The sequence below is a fragment of the Rhodnius prolixus genome, unplaced genomic scaffold, assembly GCF_049639745.1.
Source record: "Rhodnius prolixus isolate KJV_2025 unplaced genomic scaffold, Rpr scaffold_1, whole genome shotgun sequence".
NCBI classification, from domain to species: Eukaryota; Metazoa; Arthropoda; class Insecta; order Hemiptera; family Reduviidae; genus Rhodnius; species Rhodnius prolixus.
Window position 1 is genome coordinate 45,893,242 of NW_027411581.1, and position 23,793 is coordinate 45,917,034.

Here is a 23,793-nt window from a genome sequence, read left to right on the forward strand (position 1 = left end):
GATTCCAAAAAAATTTTATAGTGAGGATTCTAATAAAAAATAAAAACCTATTGAAAATCAAGAAATATCGTTTCACTTAAATCGATTGTGGTACAATATCAATAAATCAAGAACCTAAATAGAATAGCAATGTTACAACCATCACAAAACCTTCACTAAGTTGGTGACGTTAACTTCGCGTTCAAAATACATCATTTTGAAGTAGATTAATTACCTCCATTCTGTTCCAATGACCAAGTAATCAGTATGATTTGAGTGTCTATCTTCTTTGTTTGAAGTGCATGTAAGATCATGCCTGTGTTTTGTTTGCCCGAGTTATAAGTAAGAATGGATGCGTGGTGACCCAGGTTGGGCTAATGAAGTATTAACATGGAAAATCCTTTCCTTCAAGATGATGATAGCTCAGGGGAATACAAGGGCACTTTTTCTGAACTACCTTTTAATTATATATCATACAGTGACATAGCCTCTAAATTAATAAAAGATAAATTTTGGTTAACTGCTCTTGAATTGCATACTGAGCTTGTGGAAGCAGGCAAAGAAGTTCCAAAACTGAAAGAATTTTTCTCAAATCCAGTAAATTTTGAAAACCAGTCAGTTGGACTTTTGCCCACAATAGGTAAGCCCTTTGCCTCCATATATTTTCTATAGTTACAACAAAATGTTTGTTAATTTTAAATAAGAGTTATTCTGATTTTTAGTACGGTCATCTAGCCAGGTAACCTTAGATTCTCTCGACCTGACTAGGTTTTCAGAAGATGGTGAACGAGGTAATGATGAGAGAGTTGCTGTTTTGGAATTCGAATTGAGAAAAGCGAAAGAAACCATAAGTGCACTCCGTGCCAACTTGACCGTTGCCACTGGTAATGAAATATTGTTATGTATATTTTAACTCTGAAACCTTTAGTCGACTAGGTACTAAAAAAATCTTGGTTTAATTTCTTTTGTCTGTGTCTGACAAAGAACTTTTAAGCTTCTTAGATTGCTTCGGAGAGTCAATCCTCACTTTACCTCATTTCCAAACCAGAAGATGCTAAAAGAAAAAAGTGGATAATTTTTACATACTCTTTAATTCATTTGGAGCCCTGACAGTCTGTTTTGTATATGTATTAGACTTAAAATAAAAAAATGTATTAGTCAGTATATCCCACTCTACTTACTTTGTGTTTTCTGTAGAGAACTGTTTTCAGTTGTTGGTAATTCTGTAGACAAGAAGACCTCGGGATAAGATTGTGAATCAAAATGCCTCTCTATGTTCACAAAAAAATTTTAATTTATACTACTGGTAGTTAAACCTAAAATTTTCTTCTAAAACTCATAGTATTTTGGGTGAAAATCTATTAAAAGAGAAGTAGTATAGTTCCAAATGTTACTTGGCCAAAAAATTAGGAGACAAAATTACATCTGCTAAGACAGGCGTGAATAGAGTTTTTGCAACTTTTTGCTGTTTGCTAAGTGCCTGTGTTTTAAGCTTTTGTTTTTGTGTTTTTTTTTTGTGCTGGGGCAGTCAAGTTTGGAGATAAGAAGCAATTTTGTGTAGTAAAGTTTCTGTGCTACTTCATTAAAAGCCTCAATCCTTTTACTTCTTCTACTCCAAATAATAATTTCTTATTATTATCTTCCTTCAATTTAAAAATTCTAAAACTTTCAGCTTTTTGTTTTCGCTACGTTATAGCTCTTGAAACTATTAGGAGGGTTGTCGTGGGACATCTTTGGCCCTTAAATATTCCATGACAGTTGGAGTTTCCTCGTATCTTTGGGAATTGTGGCATTCATATTGGAGGCATTGTTGGATAAAATGAAAAGTTCCTTTTGGGAAAAGCCTTCCTGAGAAAGAACCTTTTGGGAGCAGAAAGCTGTAGTGTTTCCTTCTTTATTGAACGCTTGTAGAAGACAAAACTGACTACTAATCTCATCTGGTTGTATTGTAGTTTTAAAATTAAACTTGAGAAACATTAAATGGCTTTTTAGAGTAAAAAAGAGAAACGCTTTTACTTTTTAATGCTGTCAGGAATTTTAAGGTTGGTTAGAGAGGCAAGGCGGTCAAAGTTTGAGCTCTCTGTCCTTGGGTTAAAAGAGGACCTTTTTTCTTTCCGCGCAGAATGTACGACCTTAAATGAAATCCAACTTTAGTATGTAGCTCTAACCCCTCTGGTCAATACATTATACAGTTATTGTCTACCTCGGGATATCTTCCGACCCACTTTCACTTGGTACGGCTAAGAATGAACATGTAAAAACTGCGAGCTTTTTACTTTTTTTTTTTTTTTTGCAATTTAACTCGTTGACATCTGAAGTAATTAGTGCCCGAAGCCTTTAATTACTTTTACAATTTGTACTTAGTAACCAAGCATTAATTTTTTTTCTGTTTATTTTACTTCTCTTCTTTTTTTTTTAATTATATATAACAATATAGGAATAATTTTTCTGTGAGCCAACTTCGACAGGCACTAGTAGCCATGAAATTTTTATTGTGTAAAAAAGTTTATATTTTGTATTTCTTATTTAATTAAGGATTAGTTTAATTTTTTATTGTTTTTGATTAAAAAATAGATATGGGACCAATACACATAATTTTGCATTTAATTCTAACTTTTTATTTTCTAATTTACTTCAGTTGAGGGAACAAATGTTACTTCACAAGGACACTGTGATGCGATCAAACCACATGAACAGAGAGCCTTGAATTTTTTAATAAATGAATATTTACTGTTGAGAGGTTATAAGCTGACATCCATAACATTTGCAGATGAAAATGAAGATCAGGTAAATTTCTGTTTAGGGGAAACATTTTACAAGTGTATGGAACGGTTTTAAAATTGTATTAGGGAAACCAAGATATTTTCTGAGTCAAGGCTTCATTTAACGAGCAAATCAAGATATACGAAATATGTAGAAGGATTTCTACTTACTAATAAATAATAGCACCAAGCGGTCACTTGGTTTAAATTTTGTTTTGACGATGAAGAATTGCTCATATTGCGTGGAATAAAGCAGACTTCCTACGAAGCTTTATTTGGAGTATAAATGAAATTATATCTGCAAATTTCTGTTAATTGAACCTGCGGTATCTTATTTTCCTGGAACAATCCAGGAACAATGTACTGTACCTGTCGAAGGACGTTTAATAATAGCAAGTATTATGATTGAAAAAATTCCATCTAATCTGCACCTGCAGGACAAGCTACACCCCAAATTTAATTTTCGTCCTACAAAAAATTACTCACTGCGTTAAGGTAACTGAATCATTTGAAGTTAGGAAAAAAATGATCCTTGAAATTTAATATTTATGTAATGGAGTGTAATAATGGAAAATATAAATGGAGTACCGAAGAAACTATTTTAAAAGATAATTATACCAGAAATCAGTTTTCTTTGGTGTAATCAGTGTGTAAGCAGAATATTATGTCTCCGTTCTAGTTCTGATAAAAAGATTTTACATGAAGTTGCTGCTAAATCGTCGTTTACTGAAGATCAGAGGTTTAAGAAACTAATTTGAAAGTGTAAATATACAACAAAAAATGCAATTGCAAATTTACATAAGTTACTTTTAATTTTAATGGCACGAAAATACTTCTTTAAATCATAAATTATAAAATGAATCATTTAGTTTTTATAATAAAGCTTTTTTTTTAAATTATAATTTTTGTCGTCAACATTTTTTGCTGACAATTTACCCCATTTTATTTGTATATGTTCTTAAAAATCCCACTTACCAGCAAAAGTGAATTCAACCCACAAAAACTCAAATTTTACAAGATGCTTTGCAAAATGTTCACATTCTTCTTTAAATTACTTTGAATTTTTTTAAGTTAGTTAATTTAAATTTTACAGCCAACACATATAAGTACTTTTTTGTTGGAAATGTTTTATTTTCATTTTGCAAGCTTACCAAAATTTTTAATCTATCACTTTAAGTTGAGACTTTGCGCGTGATAATTTATTACGGAGGGATCTGGTGAAAAATTGTGGTTATATTCCTCTTAAGTGACTGATCAGTATTATGATATCATCTTCTAAAATTATTAATAATAATTTATGTGTTGCTAGAATTCCAAACACAGATTGAAATATATAATTTTTTCTAAAGCCGTAATTTGAACTTTTAACTAGAAAGTGTCCTTGCAAAAATATTGATTCTCTGATCCACTTAGCAAGAAGAAAAATTAATTGTTACAAATGTTTGACATCTGAATAGGTTTTTATTTAACTCCTCTCTGTGTGATTCATATAAGTTTATTGTTATTATTTTTTTAATTATATTTTGAAGGATTTTGAAGATTGGGATGACGTTGGTTTAAATACTGCCAAACCAGCTGAGTTACTGCACATCTACAGAGTTGGTATTACGCAAAGTGAGTCTGTTGCAACATGCGATAATCAAACCCAGACCGAAGATCACGTATGAAATTAGAACTCCTTTTTTCAGCCTAAATAACAAATTATAATTGAAACTGTAAAACACATTTCAGCAGTAAATAATATTTTTCAGTTTACTTCAGTAGGTGAAATACTTGAAGGAGAACTTGATGGGCCAGAAACTGAGAATTTGTCTCATGCTGAAACAAAGTGAGTTAATTAAACAAAAAAAAATGATAAACTAAAAAAACGTAACCTTCCTCCATTAAAAAAAAAAAGTTTTAAGTATTGTGGACATTTAGGATTTGATTACTTTCTCTGTGAAAGAGAAAGTTTTGCGATCATGGAAATTTTTGAGATTGAGTTTCACTAGAAATAAATCATTTCTCTTCTCATAGTTTTCCGTTAGTAATCTAAATTCAACGATCACATTTCTTTGTATGTGAAAGTTGTCTTGAATTTATTGCACTTATCAGAAGATTCAGACTTTTTCATGAATTTTCTCTTTACGAAAGAAAGTAGATAACCAAAATGTCATTTCGAAGCTCTGAAATGAACCAGAGAAAGTAAGTTCCCTTGGTTTTTTAATAAGAAAATTTTTTCCAAATATCAGGAGCTCACAAACATGAGTGGTTGTTTTTATCTTCCGTTCTCACTAACAATCTTACCTCTAGAGGATGGACCATTGAGTGTTAAAATTAATAAGTAATTTAGATGCCCTTCTCAAGGTAGATGTCTAAGAATATTATTTTTGTTTTTTACAAAAATTTTCAGGAGTGAAAGTCGTAGCATTGCAGTACAGTGTGATGATAGACCTGAAACTGGTGACGATGTAGGAGAAAGAGGAAGAGGAGGTGGGAGTATTTTAACTACAAATCATAGCGATTTATCTGGTAGCTTTGAAGAAATTGTAAGAACTGAATTTACGGGTGATGGAGAAGCTGCAAGAGAATTTGATTTACCTAGACAAGAGTTACGAGAATTAGATGTTGGAAACGATGAGGAAAATAGAGATTTAGAAGTCACAAGTACGTCTGGAGATATAGAAATGTTGATTGAAGGAGAAGAGGATAGTGTGGCCAGTTCAATAGGTAGCCATCCATATGTAGCCAGTAGTCCCACTACATCGGCATACTTGCCAGACCTAACAGATTTAAGGTAATTTTTAGTTCAGGTGCTAATAATTTTCTTTTATTTAAATGATTCAGAAAAGTCTAACGATTGAAACAAAGGAGGGTCATAACCCCTAATTTAATTTAAAAATATTTTATTAACGGCTATTTTTCAATGTATTATTTACATATAGTATAGTGTGTGTGTAAATATTAATGTTTTTTGGTTATTGATTGTACAATGCAATTTCAAATGTTAAAACTTATCGCTAAAAATTATATATTTTAATTTAACAGTAATTTTGATCGGGAGCTTTGGACTCATCTGCCCCAGCTGAAAAATGGAGTGGTACCAGTTTCTTATGAGGGTCTAGTTCAAACTTTAGGTTCTTCTATTATTTCAGTGGTTCACCAACTTCCAATTAGCAACAGAGAGGTATCTACTGTTTTATATATTTTTAATGTACATTTTTTACATCATACATTAGTAATCTTACATAAAGCAGGAAAGTAGTTATTTTAGGCAAACATCTTCTTTCTCACCAGACCTGTTTGACACATAACATTTCTGTACGGCCCGTGGTACGAAATTTACTTAGAAACAAATTTACTTTATAACATCCAGGAGGGTAGTTGTATCCATCCATCTGCCAAATCTTGTCTGACTTATTTAAAACATAGATAATAATTCTATTAAAAATTAATTATAAATAATAAAAACATGCAGGTAATTAGGCCAAGTAATTGAACATAGATTATTCGCTTTTAGAGATCGGAATGCGGTCTAGTATTAAGTTAAAACAAGGAAAATTCTGAAAAGTTTGCAAAAATAACTTTTAATATCAAAACAATAGCTTAACGCGGAGGTCCCGGGTTCGAATCCAGCAGCTGACACTTAGATTTTCTCTTCCTAGGAGCTTCTTACAGCTCACTGTCCGGTGATGGACAGTGTTGTCTGTAACGAGAGAACACTGTCCGGAGGCCGGCAGTGCACTGGAAAAAGCTCCGGGCGCTAATAACCTGTTGATGCGCCAAAAAAAAAAAAAAAAAATAGCTTAACGTACAGGTTGCTACCCTTAGATTTTCTTTTCCTAGGAGCCCATCCAGCTCCCGGGTGCCGTGTTGTCTGCAGTGCAGCGTTTCCAAGATCCGAGCTCGAAATTAAGCAATCATATGTTGAAATTATCGATTTAATCACAAAATTATCGCAAAAAAAAAATTAATTCATAACTTTCGCTTAAAAATGTTTAAAATTCTTCAAATTACATCGAGACATCGCTGTATTGTTCAAATTTTCTTTGTGTTTGATATAGATGTTGTCTAATATGTACTATGCTAAAATGAGTGCACTTTTGACATCTGGCGTTGACGCCCAGTTCAGTATTATCGCAATAACTGTTGTGCGCGATTTATTTCTCTGGGGGTTTTAATTACTTTTGAGCTATTGATCTTAATCGCATTATGTAAAGGCAGAACTACTACTCTATCCCTGCCTAAGATTCTCTCTTCATTTCTCAGTCTGTGATGGCGAAACTAGTTTTTAGACTTAAGTTTCTAGTCTGAGATATGTTCTACCTAAACTTGGGCCGAATGAGGTAGGCCTCATAAGCACTAGCCAATTCCTGACGCCTGTACCAAGGAACATTCCCTAGTTACCATCCATTGGGGACGGCCTCATAAGTAAAATAAATGTTAATTTGTCTAGAAAAACTTGTCAGGAAAATTACATTTTAGTCTCAAATTAGTTTTCTTCCTGAAAACTGTAACAAAGAAACTAAAAAAATATTGTTGGTAGCGTGGGTAGCAATTTACTTTTTTGAATTCGCCACTGGTCCAGCTCGACAACTAAAAAAAAAAATAAGACAAAACAAATGGTCCTTTGCCGTAAAAAAGTCGCTGAGGTCTACATAACATCCATTGTCCATTGTCACCTATAATTACTAAAAATGAGCAGGTATTTTAAGTCAAGGAAAATAGCATCTGCCCAAGTGCTATTTTTCTAATGCTATTGAAATTGTACTATATCATATAAGTTCAGACGAATAGCTTTATGTCTTTTTTATTTTCTTTATTTGCCAAGTAACCAAAGTAAGTAGATTTGTTTTTAATTGTAATGAACTTCTCCTTATCAAAAAAAAAGTGTTAATTATGAAAGTGATCATGATTTACGAAAAAAAAATTGATATCTTTATCAAGCTCCTAAAACAAAAAGGAAAAAATGCAATTACTTTAACTCATTACAAATTAGTTAAAATGACAAAATATTTTTTTTAAGTGGATTTCAAAAATTGTTCCAATATTGGTTTGCTTGGTTGGACTTCATCCCGAAGAGAAAGTCAGAGATAATCTCATTCATTGTCTATTCAATATGAAGAAGAGACCATCTCAAGAAGACAGGAATGTAATATTAGCGGGTAATTTTTTGTTTCTTATTTTAGTTCGTTAAACACTTAAGTACATAATATATTGATTATTTCTAATCTTACTCAGGGATCGTAAGTTTATGTAATGTTTGCTCGGAGGAGTTGGTTCAAGGTGAATTACTGTCGCAGTGTTGGGATTTATTGGGGCATAAATATCCTGAAAGACGAATGTTAGTAGCGCAAACATGTGCGCTAGTGTCATCTATCATTTCAGTAAGTACTTTGAAAATCTTAAGATTTTAAGAATACATATTAGTATCTTCTAACCCAAAATATTGTTATTCTACTCCTTGTAGAAGTAGGCAACATAATTCACGGCCGAAGAGAAAATGAAGTTTCGTAAAATAAGATGTTAAAAAATATAGTGTTAGAAAAATAAAAAGGAAATATTTACTTATTAATTTTCAGTTCCCCACATGCACAGAATTCGCACATCATAGTAAAATCGGGAGAAGGTACACAAAAACGAATAAACAATTTCAAAAGTAAAAAACAGTTATAGAACTGTGACATCGGCAAAGCTATACATTCACGCACCCATCTCATCTCATATCCCTCATCTCCATACTCCCCTTCGCATTATTGTCTTACCAGCTCTATTTTCTATCCTCTATTTCCCTAACGATAGTATCATTATCAATTATTTAATTTTAATTTACTACTGTAAATATTTTAAAATGTTATTATTTTTTTTAATTTAATGACGGTATATTTCATAGGTTCCTCAAGATTTGCTTCATTCTACCTTTGATTTCAATGATTTTATAAAGGTAAATTTAATTAAATGGTTTCTGTCTTAGTGTGAACTCCGCGATTCATTGCTGATATCAATTCTAAAACAATTGCTAGAAGATCGCGATGATAGTGTCAGAGCTCAGTCGGTTACAAGTCTTGCAGTGGTGGCCTCTTTCATGACAGGAAAGTATCCACAGGTATGTTAATTAAGTAAATTGTGAAACTCAGCGTATTGTGGGGTTAAATGGCACACGCCAGAAACGATTAATTACATTAACCCCTCCTCACAAAAACTAAAATTTCTGTTCGCAAACGCAAGTTTTTTAAGTTGAAGGGAAAGATTTGTACAAATAGTGTTTTCCTTCATTTTCACATTTCGAGGAGAATTTTAGACATTTTTGATGATAGTGGAAGTCCATGAAAAAGAAAATATATCATTTCTTGTGTCAGGGTTTTTGTTTTCCTCCTGAGATGGGGTAGGATTTTCAGGTGGTTGGAGATCTACACATTTTACACCGCTAATTATAGCAATATTCTAATTGTTTTAATTGTCTAGAGAGTTCGATCGCCTCATCCCCCCCCAAATAATACAAATTCATTAATAAAGAAAAAGGTTTTATATTCTTTTATTGCAGGTAGAGGGATTAACATTATGTGCTATTCAAGATAAAAGTGAAATTGTTGTTAAAGCTGCTGAAACTTTGTTATTGCCAGTAACAGCTCGATGGGCGTTACAAGAAAAATGTTTTCACTCAAGCCTTGTTCCTGCTATTTTACAAGCCTTAAATCTCAGTATCTCAGTAAGTTAAAAAACAAAACAAAAAGTAGCCGTTATTTGATATTTTTAATCTGTTAACAATGTTTTGCTCATTCCAGAGAGATGAAAAAGAAAGCAAATCTTGTTGGATCATAAATTGTATCACTAGATTACTGCCGCAAATTGTAATGTTCGCTGCTACTTCGCCTACAGTGTTAGATGCTATTAGTCCATCACTTCCTCCGCCACAACATAGTAAGTTGAACGAGAGTATTTTCTCCAAATAAATGCACCATTTTTTTTTATTCTGTATTGAAAGTGTAATGACATGTGAAATAATCTTTGGATAGTGGAAGTAAACTTCTATAATATTTAATGAGTTCTGAATATATGTATTAAAATCCGAAAATATTAAGCGTAATAAAAAGAACAAAAACTAACAAAACATGATTAGAATATTTAGCATAACTTATAGTTAATGTTACCACAAAAACGCCACCTAAACACTATGTTGGAAAGTGATATTTTTGTAGAGATGCTGAAATCAAAGAAAATTTATCGTTATAATTGTGCGAATAGATTTCTCTTTCTATAATTCAAATTGACTTTTCATTTTAATATTTTCTCTTTTTATTTGAAAATATTCTTTCTATGAACATAAGATTGCTTGACAATTTTCTATTGTGAAAAGACTTGTCTCTGCAATCATGAAGCTATCAAAATGAACTAACTTTTCGAGTAAACTTTACGAATAAATAACGAGTGCTCAAAATCACTGAGTTCATTTAAAGTTATTTTGACTCTCACATAGCACATTTCAATTGTCTAAGAGGTGACGTTTTATTGTGTCTTTATTATTGTGAATTTTTATGCATACCAATTGATATTGGTATTTTGTGGATTTATCCCAAAATTCTGTTGACTCATTCAAAATAATAATCTCTTTTGTACAATTTTGGCAAATGAGGTTCCATTTTCTGTTTAATAATAATAAAACAGATTATTTTATAAATGTAAATAAAATGTGTAAACAATTGTAAAACCTTTTAAGGAACTGGCTTTGCTGAAGTATGCAAAGGATTATCCAATCCTGTATTGTTCTACAGCGATCATCCAGTGGGTGTTGTTATTGGGGCGTTTGACTTTTGTTTGCAACAGTTAACACCTTGGCCAGAGCTAGCTTGGATTATAGACTCACTGTAGGTAAAAGGAAGATAAATCTGAATATTCCTGAACCTACTCACTTTATATTTTAGAGAGATAAAACTAAATGTCATAGTCATTAATTTTATACACAAAATTTAGCATAAAATTTTGTTGAAAAATAATTACGATTTTATGATTTTCAGAATCCCAAATTGTTTAGATATTATTGATAAAGTAGATCCAAAGAAGGAGGAGCTTATCTTGAATTTTGTTAAGTTTTTCACCAGTTTTACTGCAGGCTTTGGAACAATTTTCACCACCCAACATGTAATATTTTTTAAACTTTTATTATAGATGTGTAAAGGGAGTGGCTGTAAAGTTAAATGATACCGCTTTTTGGTGGCAGTGATTGCTCGTAGAAACTAGGCATCTATGTGCATTGCAAGTGCGGGTGTATGTTGGCATGCTAAATTTCCTTTATATAATCCAACTTATAGGTTCATATTATTTGCACGTAAGGAGAAAAGAAAATTAGGTATATTTATTTGATTGAGAAAGAAATAGCAAAATCAGCATAAGTATACAGGAGAACTGGGTCCGCCACGTTATTTGTTAATATGGTGATGTATGTTAGTAACTGAATAATATCTGAATCTGAGCATTCAAATGTCCCGTCTTCATCTTATTAACCTAGCTTAGTGTAATTATAAGAAGTTCAGAATTTTTTAAAGCATAACCATTATTTCTATTGATAAATCAGTCTCTGAAGAGGGATAAAAGCTCGAAACAGGTCAAAAGTAAGAAAAATGTGCATGCTAAGTATTAACTGCGGACCCTACCATAATTTCAACAGTTAAAATAGACTTAAAAATAGAGGTTAAACAAATATTTTTGAGAAATAATTGGGCAGATTTTAATTTTAACCGATTTAACCGATGTGGGTGAAATTCACTCACATCTTGGAGTTTACTGGATTGCAACGCTCTACATTAAGATTTTTGCAACTTCAATATGTCCTGTATTAGGCTAGAGAAGATAACTAGAGAATACTGCTTCAGGCCAGCCTTTCACAAAGAAGGCTATATACACCTGGATTAAGAAGGCTAAGGTGGTGTCAACAATTTTTTATTTTAATATTTTTCAGGTAAAGAGCATATTTTTAGACAGGCTAGAAATTTTGGAGAAAGCACTGATAAAAATGGATAAAACCTGGCCTCCATTGACAATCATCCCAGTCTATGTTCTTGGCGTACTATCACCATTACAGGTTGGTCGAAGAATCGTAGATGATAAGTAAAGTAATGTCAATAATTCGGGCTTAATGACATAACTACCAATTTAGAAAGCGGGTGAAAGCACTTATTTCATTATTTTATGTCCCAGTTAATTTAAATTTAAATAGTCTCCCGGGCCTCGGAATGGGGAATTACCAGATGCAAATACGCGCTTACATTCCCTTCATCAAACCTGCGCCTTAAAATGAAATTGAAAATTTTTCATTTTTTGCTTTAACCCTTTGTTCTTTATCTGTAACTAGCAAATAAGTTTGTCTAGCTGCCTTTGCCCACATGACAAGTAAGTTAGAAAAATATTTAAAGCATATAAAAAAAAGGCTTCTAGTTTAACTTATAAGAATTAGAGAAAGAATTAAAACTTTCTTTAAATGGCAGTTTGGTAAACCTTCTAGAATATATCTTAAGAAGTGCTAGGCACTAGGTAATGTTATTTTCAACATATTTAAAATTAAACTTTTAAAGACGTTTGTAATTTAAGGCGCGTCATTATCTATGGTCATTGGTGCCCGGAGCTTTTTTTAGTGCACTGCCGGCCTCCGGACGTTGTTTTCTCATTATAGACAACACTGTCCATTACCAATTACTAGCTGTAAGAAGCTCCTAGGAAGAGAAAATCTTAGGTACAACAGCTGGATTGGAACCCTCCACTGGGATCTCCATGTTGGATTTTAACGTGCGTTAACCACTGAGATAATCCCTTCCCTAATAGGAATTAATAATTTTTTTTATTGACAGTGCTGTGAGGAAGAGCTTGGCCAATGTGTTGGCAGGTTGGTTATCGTACTTGGACTGTGTTCAGCACCCCTGCAAAGTTTACATATAACTGTAAAGAAACTTGCTACCATATCTCGCCTTTCAAATACACTTCTTTCAGCATTATGGCAGGGTAATATGAATTTTAATTGCTGTAGACGGTTTCAATTTTTGAATTTTTGTTTAATAGATTAAAAAAAATCAATCTTTCATATCAATTAGTTGCATTTGTTAAATTAATTGTTAAAAATATTTTAGGAGTTGTTCATCAAAGAGGAGCAGTACGACGTACAACTGCTGACTTACTTATGCACGCTGTACCACACTGCTCCGAACAAATGATTTCTACTAGAATAATTCCTGCTTTGGTTACACTCGCTTCGGATCCAGATGTGTAAGTCTCAAGCTTAACGTATTGTCGGAGCATTATGGATTGCTATAAATTTCATATCGGTTCCTATTAATTGAAATGTTTTTATTATTATTATTACTCTACCTCACTAGTAGTTATAGAAATTAGTGTGACCGTATGATGTTTTTTTTTTTTTTTTTTTTTTTTTTTTTTTTTTTTTTTTTTTTTTTTTTTTTTTTTTTTTTTTTTTTTTTTTTTTTTTTAAGGGAGTTTTCATGGGAAATACTAGTTTTTAATACCCCATTAAATGTCCAAGAATGTGTTTCGTGTATTGTTCTGGGTTAGCTTATTAAACGCAGAGGCATCGCCTTTATAGCCATCCCTAATACATGGTGATTATTACAACGGTATTTTCGTTAAAGAATTTTATTCGCTAAGTTACTTTGGAAACTAACGGAAGTATTGTTGTAATAATAGATTTTTGATTAGTGATACTTTCTCGGAAGTGGCTCCAACGATTTGTTTGAAACTCTGTTTTTACCCATGTATATATTATTCCTCTATTTGCAGATGTGTTCGTGTTTCAACATTACCAGTATATGCACTAATATTAGAGAGCTCTTCCAATAAGGAGGTAATAAAATTGTAATATTAAAACACTTGTATTTGTTAGCGACATCTTGACATCCACTTCTATCGAATTGAAAGTCTATATATTTGATTTTTAATTTATTATTTCACTTAGGTGTTAGATAAAACATATCTTCAGGTACAGACATTAATTAAAGACGTCGGCATCGCAGAAAAAGTTGATATTTTACCCCTTGTCATAACTTCAATAGGTAAAATGGCTTCAGTTGTAGATTCTACGTTCAGAGATGAAGGTAATTAATGTTCTGTGTATATTTTCCTCTCATGAATAACAGTGGTTCTTGATATTAATTATGGAGATGTGTTATTATTAATAAACTATAAACTACAAAATATAAACATTTCTTGTAGCCTAACCCTAGCACTTCCAACCGTCTTACGAAATCTTTATCCAGACATTTGTTGCACCAGCTTGTTTTTCAGATCCCGAGATCAATTCTGTAGTATAATCCAATGATGGACTGAATTTTTTGTATTTTATCATTCATCATAACCTGAAACAAATGGTTGATTTCTAGGACTTGAAAAAGAATCATTCGTGTTCTCTAAAACTAGATATTGAGGTTTGATATCTCAATCCATTGAAACGCTGGGCTATAAATGAATAGTACTAAACATCGTACATTTAATTTCCTTAATTTAAAGTTTTCTTAAGAAATCTGCAAAGATTGCTAATAAAGTACTTTATTTAGTAATTTTCACTAAATTTTATTCTCCATCTCACGTTGACCTGGATATAAATAAATGTACATTTATACAAGAGGAGCAAGTCGTAATTTTGAAAAATCCAATTATTTTTCTGTGCCTATAACATTTTTAAATCCCTAAAAATTCAATTGTACGAGTAGGCTGGCGAATAATGCAGGGGAATCAGTTATGAGGTTAAAATGGGCGCGCTGGAATTAGAGAGAACCAGGAGGTAAATAATAACCCGGTCAAAGAAACTCGCATCTAGATTAGAATGCTTTGTTAAATCATTGTTTGAAACGATCAGATATTAAACGAAAGTAAGGGGTATGTTGTACCACCTAGGACGGTGACATTAAACATTTATTTACATGCACTAATTTTAAAAATAGACCATTTGGTTCTGAACCAAACCGGCTGAGTGTGTACTATTCCCTCGTACCGTAAAAATGATATGACGTGCAACTGTTTGGATGGAGACTTAACACCAAAGAGAAATTATTCTTGAAATAGGATGAATTAAAGATTTCGTCCAATTTTCGAGCTTTACATCCAATTTATATTTTCTCTGTAAATTTCTCTTCATTCTGTATTTAATTTTTTTTTAAATTCCAGTTTTATTGCTTGAATTGGACAATATTACAAAATTCAGTTTTGAATTGGATGATGAATCTAAAAGATCATTAATTGCTGCTACACTTGTAGATACGTTATCAAATATAATATTTCTGCAGATTTCTAAACATTCTTTGAGCAGTACACTATTGCCTACTCTTAGGTAAGACAATTTTACTGAATTTTTTAACTAAGGTTAGCTGGTTTTTAATTAATTTATTTATTTTTAGGCTTTTGGAGACTTTTTGCCACGAAGTTTTGCCTAGCCATCAAGATACAGTCTCTGCCATGATAAGAGAGGTGGAATCTAGAGTTGGTTCACCAACAACTTCGGTTCAGAGGTAATTTAAGTATTATAAACATCTGAATTGTTTGTAACTAGTAAATCCTATATTCATGCCTGCAAAACATATATCCACACCAAGCTGTAGAGAAAAAGTTTAGGTGAAAAGAATTTCTGGGTTGTAAAACAATTCAGGAAAAAACCTGTCTGGCGGATAGCCATCCATTTGTAGCTAGAGAAATGCTTTAATTAGTATTGAGATCTGACATTTAGTGCTCATCTCGCTTATGAAGGCCCTTTCTTTTAGCAGATGATTTAGATTTAGGCAAACTACAAACTTGCCAACTTGAATTGTCTGTTTAATAAAGAAAAAAAGGAATTACCTTTTTTGTTCTTCACCTCTCTACAAATTAATGCTCAAACTTTTATTTAATAACGCGCCGAAATTTTCAATTTGTTGGACGTGTTCAAATTCAAGCTGTTAGTCTTATCACATGGGGACTCCAAGGTAATAGCGAAACACGAAAAAATCTTAAACAAAGCCATTAGCGCACAGAACTATGAGCCGTTTAGAATTTTCTAGATAACTACCATATACATTTGATTCGTCTGCTCCGTAATAGTATTCAACTGAATTTAGTACTTCACCTGCAATTATAGTATTTCGAAAAGACCTAGAATGCTGACGAAAACATTTGATAAATCAACTAATTACTTTAGTGAGCTGCACCTGGAAAATAAATTTATTCTTTGTAATAAACTCTCGCAATTGCTGAAAGTTTCTCAATCTTTTCTGCATGAGAATTGTTGCAGTCTTTACAAAGATTGAAAAAAATGTAATTTAATCCTTAGATTTTGGTGTATTATTTATTTGGGCTAAGAGGTTACGGTTGGTTGAAGCCAGCGACAATGACTAATCATTTAATTGCACGAAGGAAAAAAATGTTATCAATCGGATTTCTTGTCTGAATAACTAATTCTGAATACCTTAAGCATCTCTCTTCTCTAATATTTCATTTACTACCGATATATGTATTTGTAATATTAAGTGAAATTAAAATATTCCTAGATTATGATTATGAAGAAAACCGATTAACCAAGGCGAATATAGCGAATGGTTTCTTAATTTTTGGCACTTCTGTCGAAGCAATTACGTTGAAAATCGAAATGCTAATTTCATGTTTGGTAAATCGTCCCTTTTGTTAAAAACTTTTTTCCGAAAAATTAGTCATATTAGGAGGGCTGAGAGCCTTGTATCTCAGCAGTTACATTCGAGGTTAAAGGTAGCTCACGTGTAACCTCTTGTCCTACTGTATTGCAACTATCTTCTGAGTTACCTTTCAACTTGGAAGTAATTGTTCAGATATTCTATATTTACATACCTTACAACCCTTTAAATTTTTGAGAAAAATTTTCCATAATAAAAAGAAAAATTTGCCATCAAAAAATTATTCTTCTTAATTAAAAAATTGGGATTGAGACGGAGTGTAAAACTGGTATTTTATTTTTGGCATAAAAATGCCAATAAGTACATTTAAACATAGTTTACATTTCTAAGAAAGAGGAAATATGTCAAGTTGGAATATTGTAAGAAAACTTCGCGTGTGGTTTACATAAAAATATACATAAGTTTTTGTAAGGCACTTGTTAAAAAAAAAAAAATTCTTTTAACAATTTACTCTTTCAGTTTTATTAATTTATTTACATAGTTAGAAGTAAGAAATATTTATAAAAACATAAAGACAGAAGAAAACAAAATAGATTACACATTCTGAACCGTTTTATTAGACTTCTTTTATGAATGTGCTCTTTAATAAAATTAAATTTTTGTTTCAGCAAAGTAAGTGGTTTACCAAAATCTTCAACAAACGTGGAAGAAATGAAACAAAAAGTTACCAAAATCTTCAGTACTCCCATTTCAAAACCAACTAATCTCACTAACTTACAGCAAATGTTTTGGAAAAAGTAAGCTGCTTCTCCGAATTTGAGATCTTTTTCATATATATATATTATTATAAATTTATAAATGAGAAAAGTTTGGTATATATATAATAAATATGGTGAGAACTTTCAAAAACTGTAAATAAAATCTATCTATAGAAAAATAATATTCCGTCCTCTTCGAAATAAAATGTAGAAAATGTAAGAAATTTGATTCATTGTAAATTTGTATGAAATAAATAAAGTTTTAGCATTTGAACTTTTTCTTTTAAAAAAATACTTTTTAAAATTATAATACGTTCTCCTTTTTTTTTCTTTTCTTTTAACTATATAAATGAATGAAAATATTTACACATGAATTCATGTGAATTCATTATCACATAAATCTTTGCAAACTTATTAATTTTTAAATTCCTAATACAAAAGAAATGCAAAATTTGTACAAAAGTAACAACAGAATAAAAAAAAAGAAAAGAAAATCACTTCCTAGAACATAAGGAACTTGTCAAGTGACGGGCCACCACGTCCAAGAGGATCCTGCGGGAACATAATCATATCACCAACAAATGTGTACTGCAATAGCCTGAAACATGTTCAAAAGTAATTTAACTATATATATCGTATAATTCATAAAAAAAGTTTGACGGCTATGTTGAAACTAAGAGTTTTAAGCCTCAGATACCTGATCACAGATGGAAAAAAGGGAGATGGAGAAGATCTAGAAGGTAAACTAGAAAGAATGAAAGGATTAAGATGGTTGTATTTGGAAACGGTTTTTCTTTAAAGTTTAAATATTAATTGCACACATAGACCTCAACTGTTAGTCAACATTTTTATACAAAATTTCGATTTAACTTAAACTTTAAAATCCAATTCTGGATTAACTTTCAGGAGGCTTACCTTTTACTTAATTTTTTTTTCAGTCTTATCACTAATCAAAATCAGGATTTTTTCAACGGTACGCTTTTTCTTGCAATTTGTGACGATCAACCCTTTTGTAATCGTCATGCCAGACATTTTGAATATAAAGTAATAAAAAGGAACGTAATCTCCTATTTTTTCAGACGGGGCTTAACGTCCATCCACTAATTAGGGTCGTTGTCGGGGGCGGAAGCTCTTACTTTACTATAAACAATTTTTTCTAACAAAAAGTAGCCATTCTAAGCGGCCCTTGCCCAATTGGAAGAGTAATGGATGTTTAGACTTCATGATTCTGTTTGACGAAGAAAATGAAAAAGAACTAGTCGCGTTCGACTAGTTCCTAGGATCGTGACAGAGTCGCGTGTAATGACTACATCCAATACGTAATACGGATTCCCTGCCTTGACAGACTAGAACATATAAAGGAAAGCATGTCAGGTCTCAGAAGGGAAGACTACCCGGAGGGCAAAATGATGTCTACAATATACTCGCTTCGGCAAGTGTTCTGGGGGATGTTACGTTAAGAGCCCTATTTGCAATCAGACTTTGGAAGCTTGAACTCGCTGAATACAGATGATCAAGAGCGCCGGTAATGGCTGCCCAGATTTTCGGCGGAGCAAGGAATAAGACCTTACTTGTAGAAAGCAAAGTTAAATTTGCCGAAAATAAAGTATAATTTATACCCAGCGCTATTGACGTCATTTAAGTTTAGAACTTTTTCCCAAGATGAATTAATGTCTGCCACCACGTCATCACATTGGGACTTCTTTTTAGGGTTCATAATCGGATGTGTTAAGGCTTCCACACCAACTAGACGCGCTGCACATCCATTACTTTGGACACGGATAATATGGGATACCATACTAAAAGGAGAGTGATAACCTCCTTGGCCCGGCCTCTTGGAATTGTTGTTGGAGATAACCATCACCCTATTGCAAATAAATAAAATTAAAGTAAAAGTTATTATGTGGACATTTTCAAATCCCAAATATTTTTTGTTTTGTTTATTATAAAAAAAAAAACGAAAATATGAAATTTAATTTATAAATTTAAAACAAACCTAAAATTTATTGTGTCACTCCATGAATTATTTTCCGCTAATAGGTCTTGATAATTATCTCGTGACACTACTACACCGCCAGTCTTAGCAGCATACTCAACTATAAATCTGTAAAAGGTATATATTATATTTTAGTAAAATAAAAACAAAAGATTATGTAACCCTAAAATTTTTGGATATAAATAACCAAAATGCTGATGAATTTATTATTCACAATTCCGAATTTGGATTAATTTACCTGTCGTCATATGAAGTAATTCTTCTCCCCTCTACAAGCCGGCTCGGGGTGTAAACTAAGTATCCCTTTACTTCCAATTCATCCAAAATGTGAAACCCTACTGTCGAAGGATGACGCCTACGAAACTGGGGTACGAACGCACGTATTTCTGCATGTTTACGACGAAGGAAATAATCGACGCAGATTTCTATGCCTTTCGCTGAAAATCTCTCCTTACCGTGCCTGTTTAAACATTTTACAAGAAGTTCTGGTCGTATTGTCAATAAATATAACGTGTCTCCACCACAACTTAAAAAAAAAACATTACTGTCGCCTTGAAATTTTTCAACACACCACAACCTCTCTCTTTACAAACAACACTGTTCATCGAATGTAAAAACAGAAAAAAAGGAAAACTCCACACGACAAAAATATCATTGAATAGACTTTTTTGACCAGAATCTAAACTTAAAAGGAACAGGACTATAGTTTGGCGCATTTTAACGGCAATACATAAACTATACCGAAATAGATTGCGTAAAAGAGGAGAACAGATTTTTGTATAGAAATAGACCATTCCGTTGAAGCAGATATGCACAAACTGGCAACAATTTCTTTATTAGTTTCTCGCCCTTATCTTTCACTTAAAAAATCTTATTAGTACACTTTTGTTATGGATTATGTTAAAAGTGAGTATAGTCTTCAATTAAAGAGATCAGTGGGCAGCCAAATGTTTGCTCACTAATGACTCACTAGATAAATGAAAGCGTGCAAATAATTTTAATCAGACTTTGTTCTCTTTTACACTAACTTCGGGTAGTTAGGTAAAAACGTAATGGCGCCTAATGAGTGGAAATTAGAATTTTCTACCCAAATCTGATGAACAATCTCTAAAAACGGATAATTTCCAAAACTAGAGTTAAGGAAAATTGCAAGTCAAAGAGGATAAGATCATTGACACAGTTGGACATCAGGTTCCAACTAATGTTCAATAAAACCAATGTATTTTACGATATCACTCTTTATGATTCTCCAATGGTGTCCAATACAATTTTCCCTTACTAGCTCAAATATTTTGTGATCATCGAAAAGTTTGGTACCTTTAACTCTTTGACTCACAATGCGAAGTCAAAAAAAAAAAAACATACATGCATTTTGTGCAAATCGTAGATTTCACCCTTCTTAACATTGATCAATTAGATGGGTGGCCATCTGAAACCAGTCGATGCCCACAAAATAAATAAAAATAATAAAATAAAAAAAATAATAATAATGAAAAAGTAATCACCCAAAAGCGACATTACAGCCATCAATAACAATTGGTCTGAGCCCTTCTCTTTTTAAATTAGCTGAATCTGTTGGCAGGTAGCTGATTGATTGTCTTGGTACTTTATTAGATGTGTTCAAAGAGTTTTTTAATGGCGTGACAGTGCCACTGCTGGTTCCTAGAGCTTCATTTACACCATTTTGCTCAACCTGTCTTTTTTTCTTGCGAATTCCTTTAGGTGATCTTTCCCTCAATTCAAGTATTGTTTCAGCTCTCCTTTTTGAATCGTTAATTAACTGGTTTTGTTTTTTGTTATTGTTTAGACCAGTCTTAAAAATTCCATTCTCATTTATAAACATCCCTTTACTAACGTTCCAGCCTTTACTTGCTATATGTTCCTTGGTGGTTTCCACCAATCCAGCAACAATTCCCACGTCTTCAGTATCAGACAGTTCAATAATTGATGAGTCTGATAAACACATAATATCAGAATCTACGCTATTATTTTCTTTACATAACGTTTTATTACTTTCAACAATCTCATAATCTGAATCCACTATTACAACACTAGACCTTTTCCGCTTCTTTCTTATCCATTTTCTGCCAGACCTTTCTTTTTTATCATCATCAGCATTATTTTTTTTAGGTGAAGAATTTATTTCTGGGTTTAAAGTTACGTCTAAATCACTAGAGTTTAAAGTTTTAATAGATCTTTTAGTTTGTCCCACTTTCTTTAACAAACTGTTAAGCTTTCCTATGTTTTTTTTTCTTTTCGTTCGTTTAACTTCTTTCGAAGGTGAATTTTTTGTAGATACTAAACTGTTATCAGATGAATCATCTAAGTCAATAATCTCCATGATCAAGCACCATCTGACACCTGTAACACTCAAGTGAAATATCAAACGTACTATTTTATAAGCCTAAGGAAAGTAGGATCCACTTTCAATAAGTTAAGAAATGTTTTACATTCAATACTAGTACAGAATAAGTTTAAAAATAATATATCCTGAATTATAACTAAATAAAAGTGAGTACAGGACAAAATAATTGGCTATTGCCAACTCCCCAACCATTATAATAAGAAATTAGCGACCCATTTTAATGTGTAAAATATGATTTTTTTCTTTCTTAATGACTGTACCTTCAACGGTAGGGAAGAAATTAGTTTAAAAATAAAAAATAAATATCACGGGTCTTTTTTAGGAAGTTGACATAAAAAATGGTCACATCCATAATAATGTTTAAGTTTGATACGTTTCTAAATATGAATAATTTCGAACAAAATTTTACGGATTACAAATACTTCAAAACAAGAATGCTTTCTAATCATTCAAATTTTTACTTGGATAGAAGCAACAAAGAAGGAATTAAAGCCTGGAAAGCGGATGATTTTTAAACCAAACTTCTCTTGGTTCCCATTGCAGAAAGATATGACTTGAAATTAAAAAAATAGCAAACTCAGTGTAGAGCATCGGTGGAGCTCTGAACAAAACAAACCTATAAAAAAATTTATAGTTGTGGAAAAGAACCACCACCCAAGATATGCTATTCACTAATTTTTAGTTCAATAATGATATTTATTTATCAAAAGTACCGGTAAGTACCCAATGCTTAATAAAATTTGTAAACATTGCACATAATGTACAATCTCTCTTAAAATAAAATATTGTTATTTACATTTTATGAGAATCACAGAAATAAATTATAAATATTTAAATAGAGAATTAAATACATATATACATTGCTATAAATTAACATAATAAAAAAAAAATGAGTATCATTTTTATTACTAACTAATGTATCATCATAATCACAAAACACATTTTCATCAACGAGAAAGCAGCTCTGCCACCCCAACATGTAAAATAAGTATTTAGAACGCAACGACTGACACGGTCGCGTAGCTTTAAAAAACGTTTATTTTACAAATTACTTTAGGCAAAATAAAAATCATCATTTAATGTTAAACAAATTACAAAAAAAAAATAAATCAAAAAGCCATTCTAAACACAAATTTCCATGTTAAGCTTTCAAGGAGCTTGGCCTGTAACTCGTTAGTCCTCAGAAGGACTCTTACTTGGTTTTGTTATATATAATTATAAGAAAAAAAATCATATTTTATAAAATGCGCATTAACTTAGTTATTATTAATGAAATAATTTAATAATTAATGTCTTACCATATGATTGTGCAAAAAAAAAGACTAGTTGCACATGCATGAATAATAAATACAAATTTCTAAAAACCTTCAATTGCAGATTGTTGAAAATGCAGGTTAGATCTGCAGAGCTTGATAATACCATTGACTTTACCCGTCATAACACAAGTATTCCTGACCGATTTTCGATTTTCATGAATGGAAATTCGAAATAGGTCAGGGATGTAATAAACATGATTGTTACGACAAATAAAATCAACGAAAATTAGGATTCATTGATATTATCTGGGCATTGTCTGATCATTAACATTACGAACGCTGATATCAGAGATACTCTCACAACCAATGTGCTGAGGCTGGGCAATACTTCAATTTTGTGAGTAGTAACATAGCTAAGACTGACTTTAGTTTGGCTGCTTGAAAACACATATTAAGGACGGTCTTCTTTTGTATTACATTGAAGATGTCTCATTAATATCCGTTTATCTAGAGTATAATTAATTAAAATTCCCCTAATGTTTGAGGCACATGGAAAAAGCAATGATTCATTTGAAGGGAGGTGAAATTGAATATCTGCGCGCTGAATATTCGTTAAATTTTAGTAATGAAATTAAAGGACAATGTATCCTAACTCTCAAAAATTAAACTTTTATTGAATAAAATACAAAAAAATATATAAACTCAGATTACTCACCACTCTCAAACAAAATAGAAAAATTTAATATGTTACGTTGAAAATGATAACCTACAACTGGGATTAAGTGACTTACGAGCAAATGACATTCTAGGGATTAAAATTTTCCGAAATTTACACGCCTCCACCGCAAATAAAAAAAGTAAAAAAAAAGAACCAATGTTTCAAAGTTCACATTACGGTCCAGTTTCCAGTAAACAATTAATATAAATACATATGTTACTGAAATGGATAGCCTTATATTCTATTATTTAGTTCTGCAGTTCACCAAACACCAATGGTCACTGGATATGAGATGGATTTTAGTTACCAAATACAAACCATTAGTTCTACTTAAAATTAAGTCTGTAATTATATTCTTGCCCAA

General features: G+C 31.9%; 2 protein-coding genes across 4 annotated transcripts; one reads left to right on the top strand and one right to left on the bottom strand.

Annotated features, from left to right (window-relative positions):
• Positions 1 to 127: 127 nt before the first annotated feature.
• LOC141460684 (RAB11-binding protein RELCH homolog) lies at positions 128 to 17,368 on the top strand. Its single transcript, XM_074140946.1, has 22 exons — positions 128 to 619; positions 702 to 863; positions 2,618 to 2,766; positions 4,271 to 4,402; positions 4,493 to 4,569; positions 5,134 to 5,517; positions 5,769 to 5,907; positions 7,747 to 7,885; positions 7,962 to 8,107; positions 8,695 to 8,826; positions 9,265 to 9,429; positions 9,506 to 9,641; positions 10,438 to 10,585; positions 10,736 to 10,859; positions 11,677 to 11,799; positions 12,563 to 12,713; positions 12,839 to 12,974; positions 13,503 to 13,566; positions 13,678 to 13,816; positions 14,886 to 15,048; positions 15,116 to 15,226; positions 17,005 to 17,368. The coding sequence occupies exons 1-22, from the start codon at positions 370 to 372 to the stop codon at positions 17,135 to 17,137; spliced, it is 3,303 nt and encodes a 1,100-aa protein (XP_073997047.1). The 5' UTR covers positions 128 to 369; the 3' UTR covers positions 17,138 to 17,368.
• Positions 16,831 to 23,667, bottom strand: LOC141460745 (NEDD4-binding protein 1-like). Of its 3 annotated transcripts, none has more exons than XM_074141034.1 (5): positions 23,427 to 23,667; positions 20,596 to 21,451; positions 19,329 to 19,550; positions 19,091 to 19,198; positions 16,831 to 17,692 (listed from the first exon to the last, which is right to left on the bottom strand). In XM_074141034.1, exons 2-5 carry the CDS (start codon positions 21,429 to 21,431, stop codon positions 17,596 to 17,598), a joined length of 1,263 nt encoding a protein of 420 aa, XP_073997135.1. In that variant the 5' UTR covers positions 21,432 to 21,451; positions 23,427 to 23,667; the 3' UTR covers positions 16,831 to 17,595. The 3 variants fall into 3 exon arrangements, with proteins under 3 accessions (XP_073997135.1, XP_073997139.1, XP_073997149.1); XM_074141038.1 differs by having other exon boundaries at positions 20,596 to 21,459; positions 23,427 to 23,657; XM_074141048.1 differs by lacking the exon at positions 19,329 to 19,550.
• Positions 23,668 to 23,793: the final 126 nt, after the last annotated feature.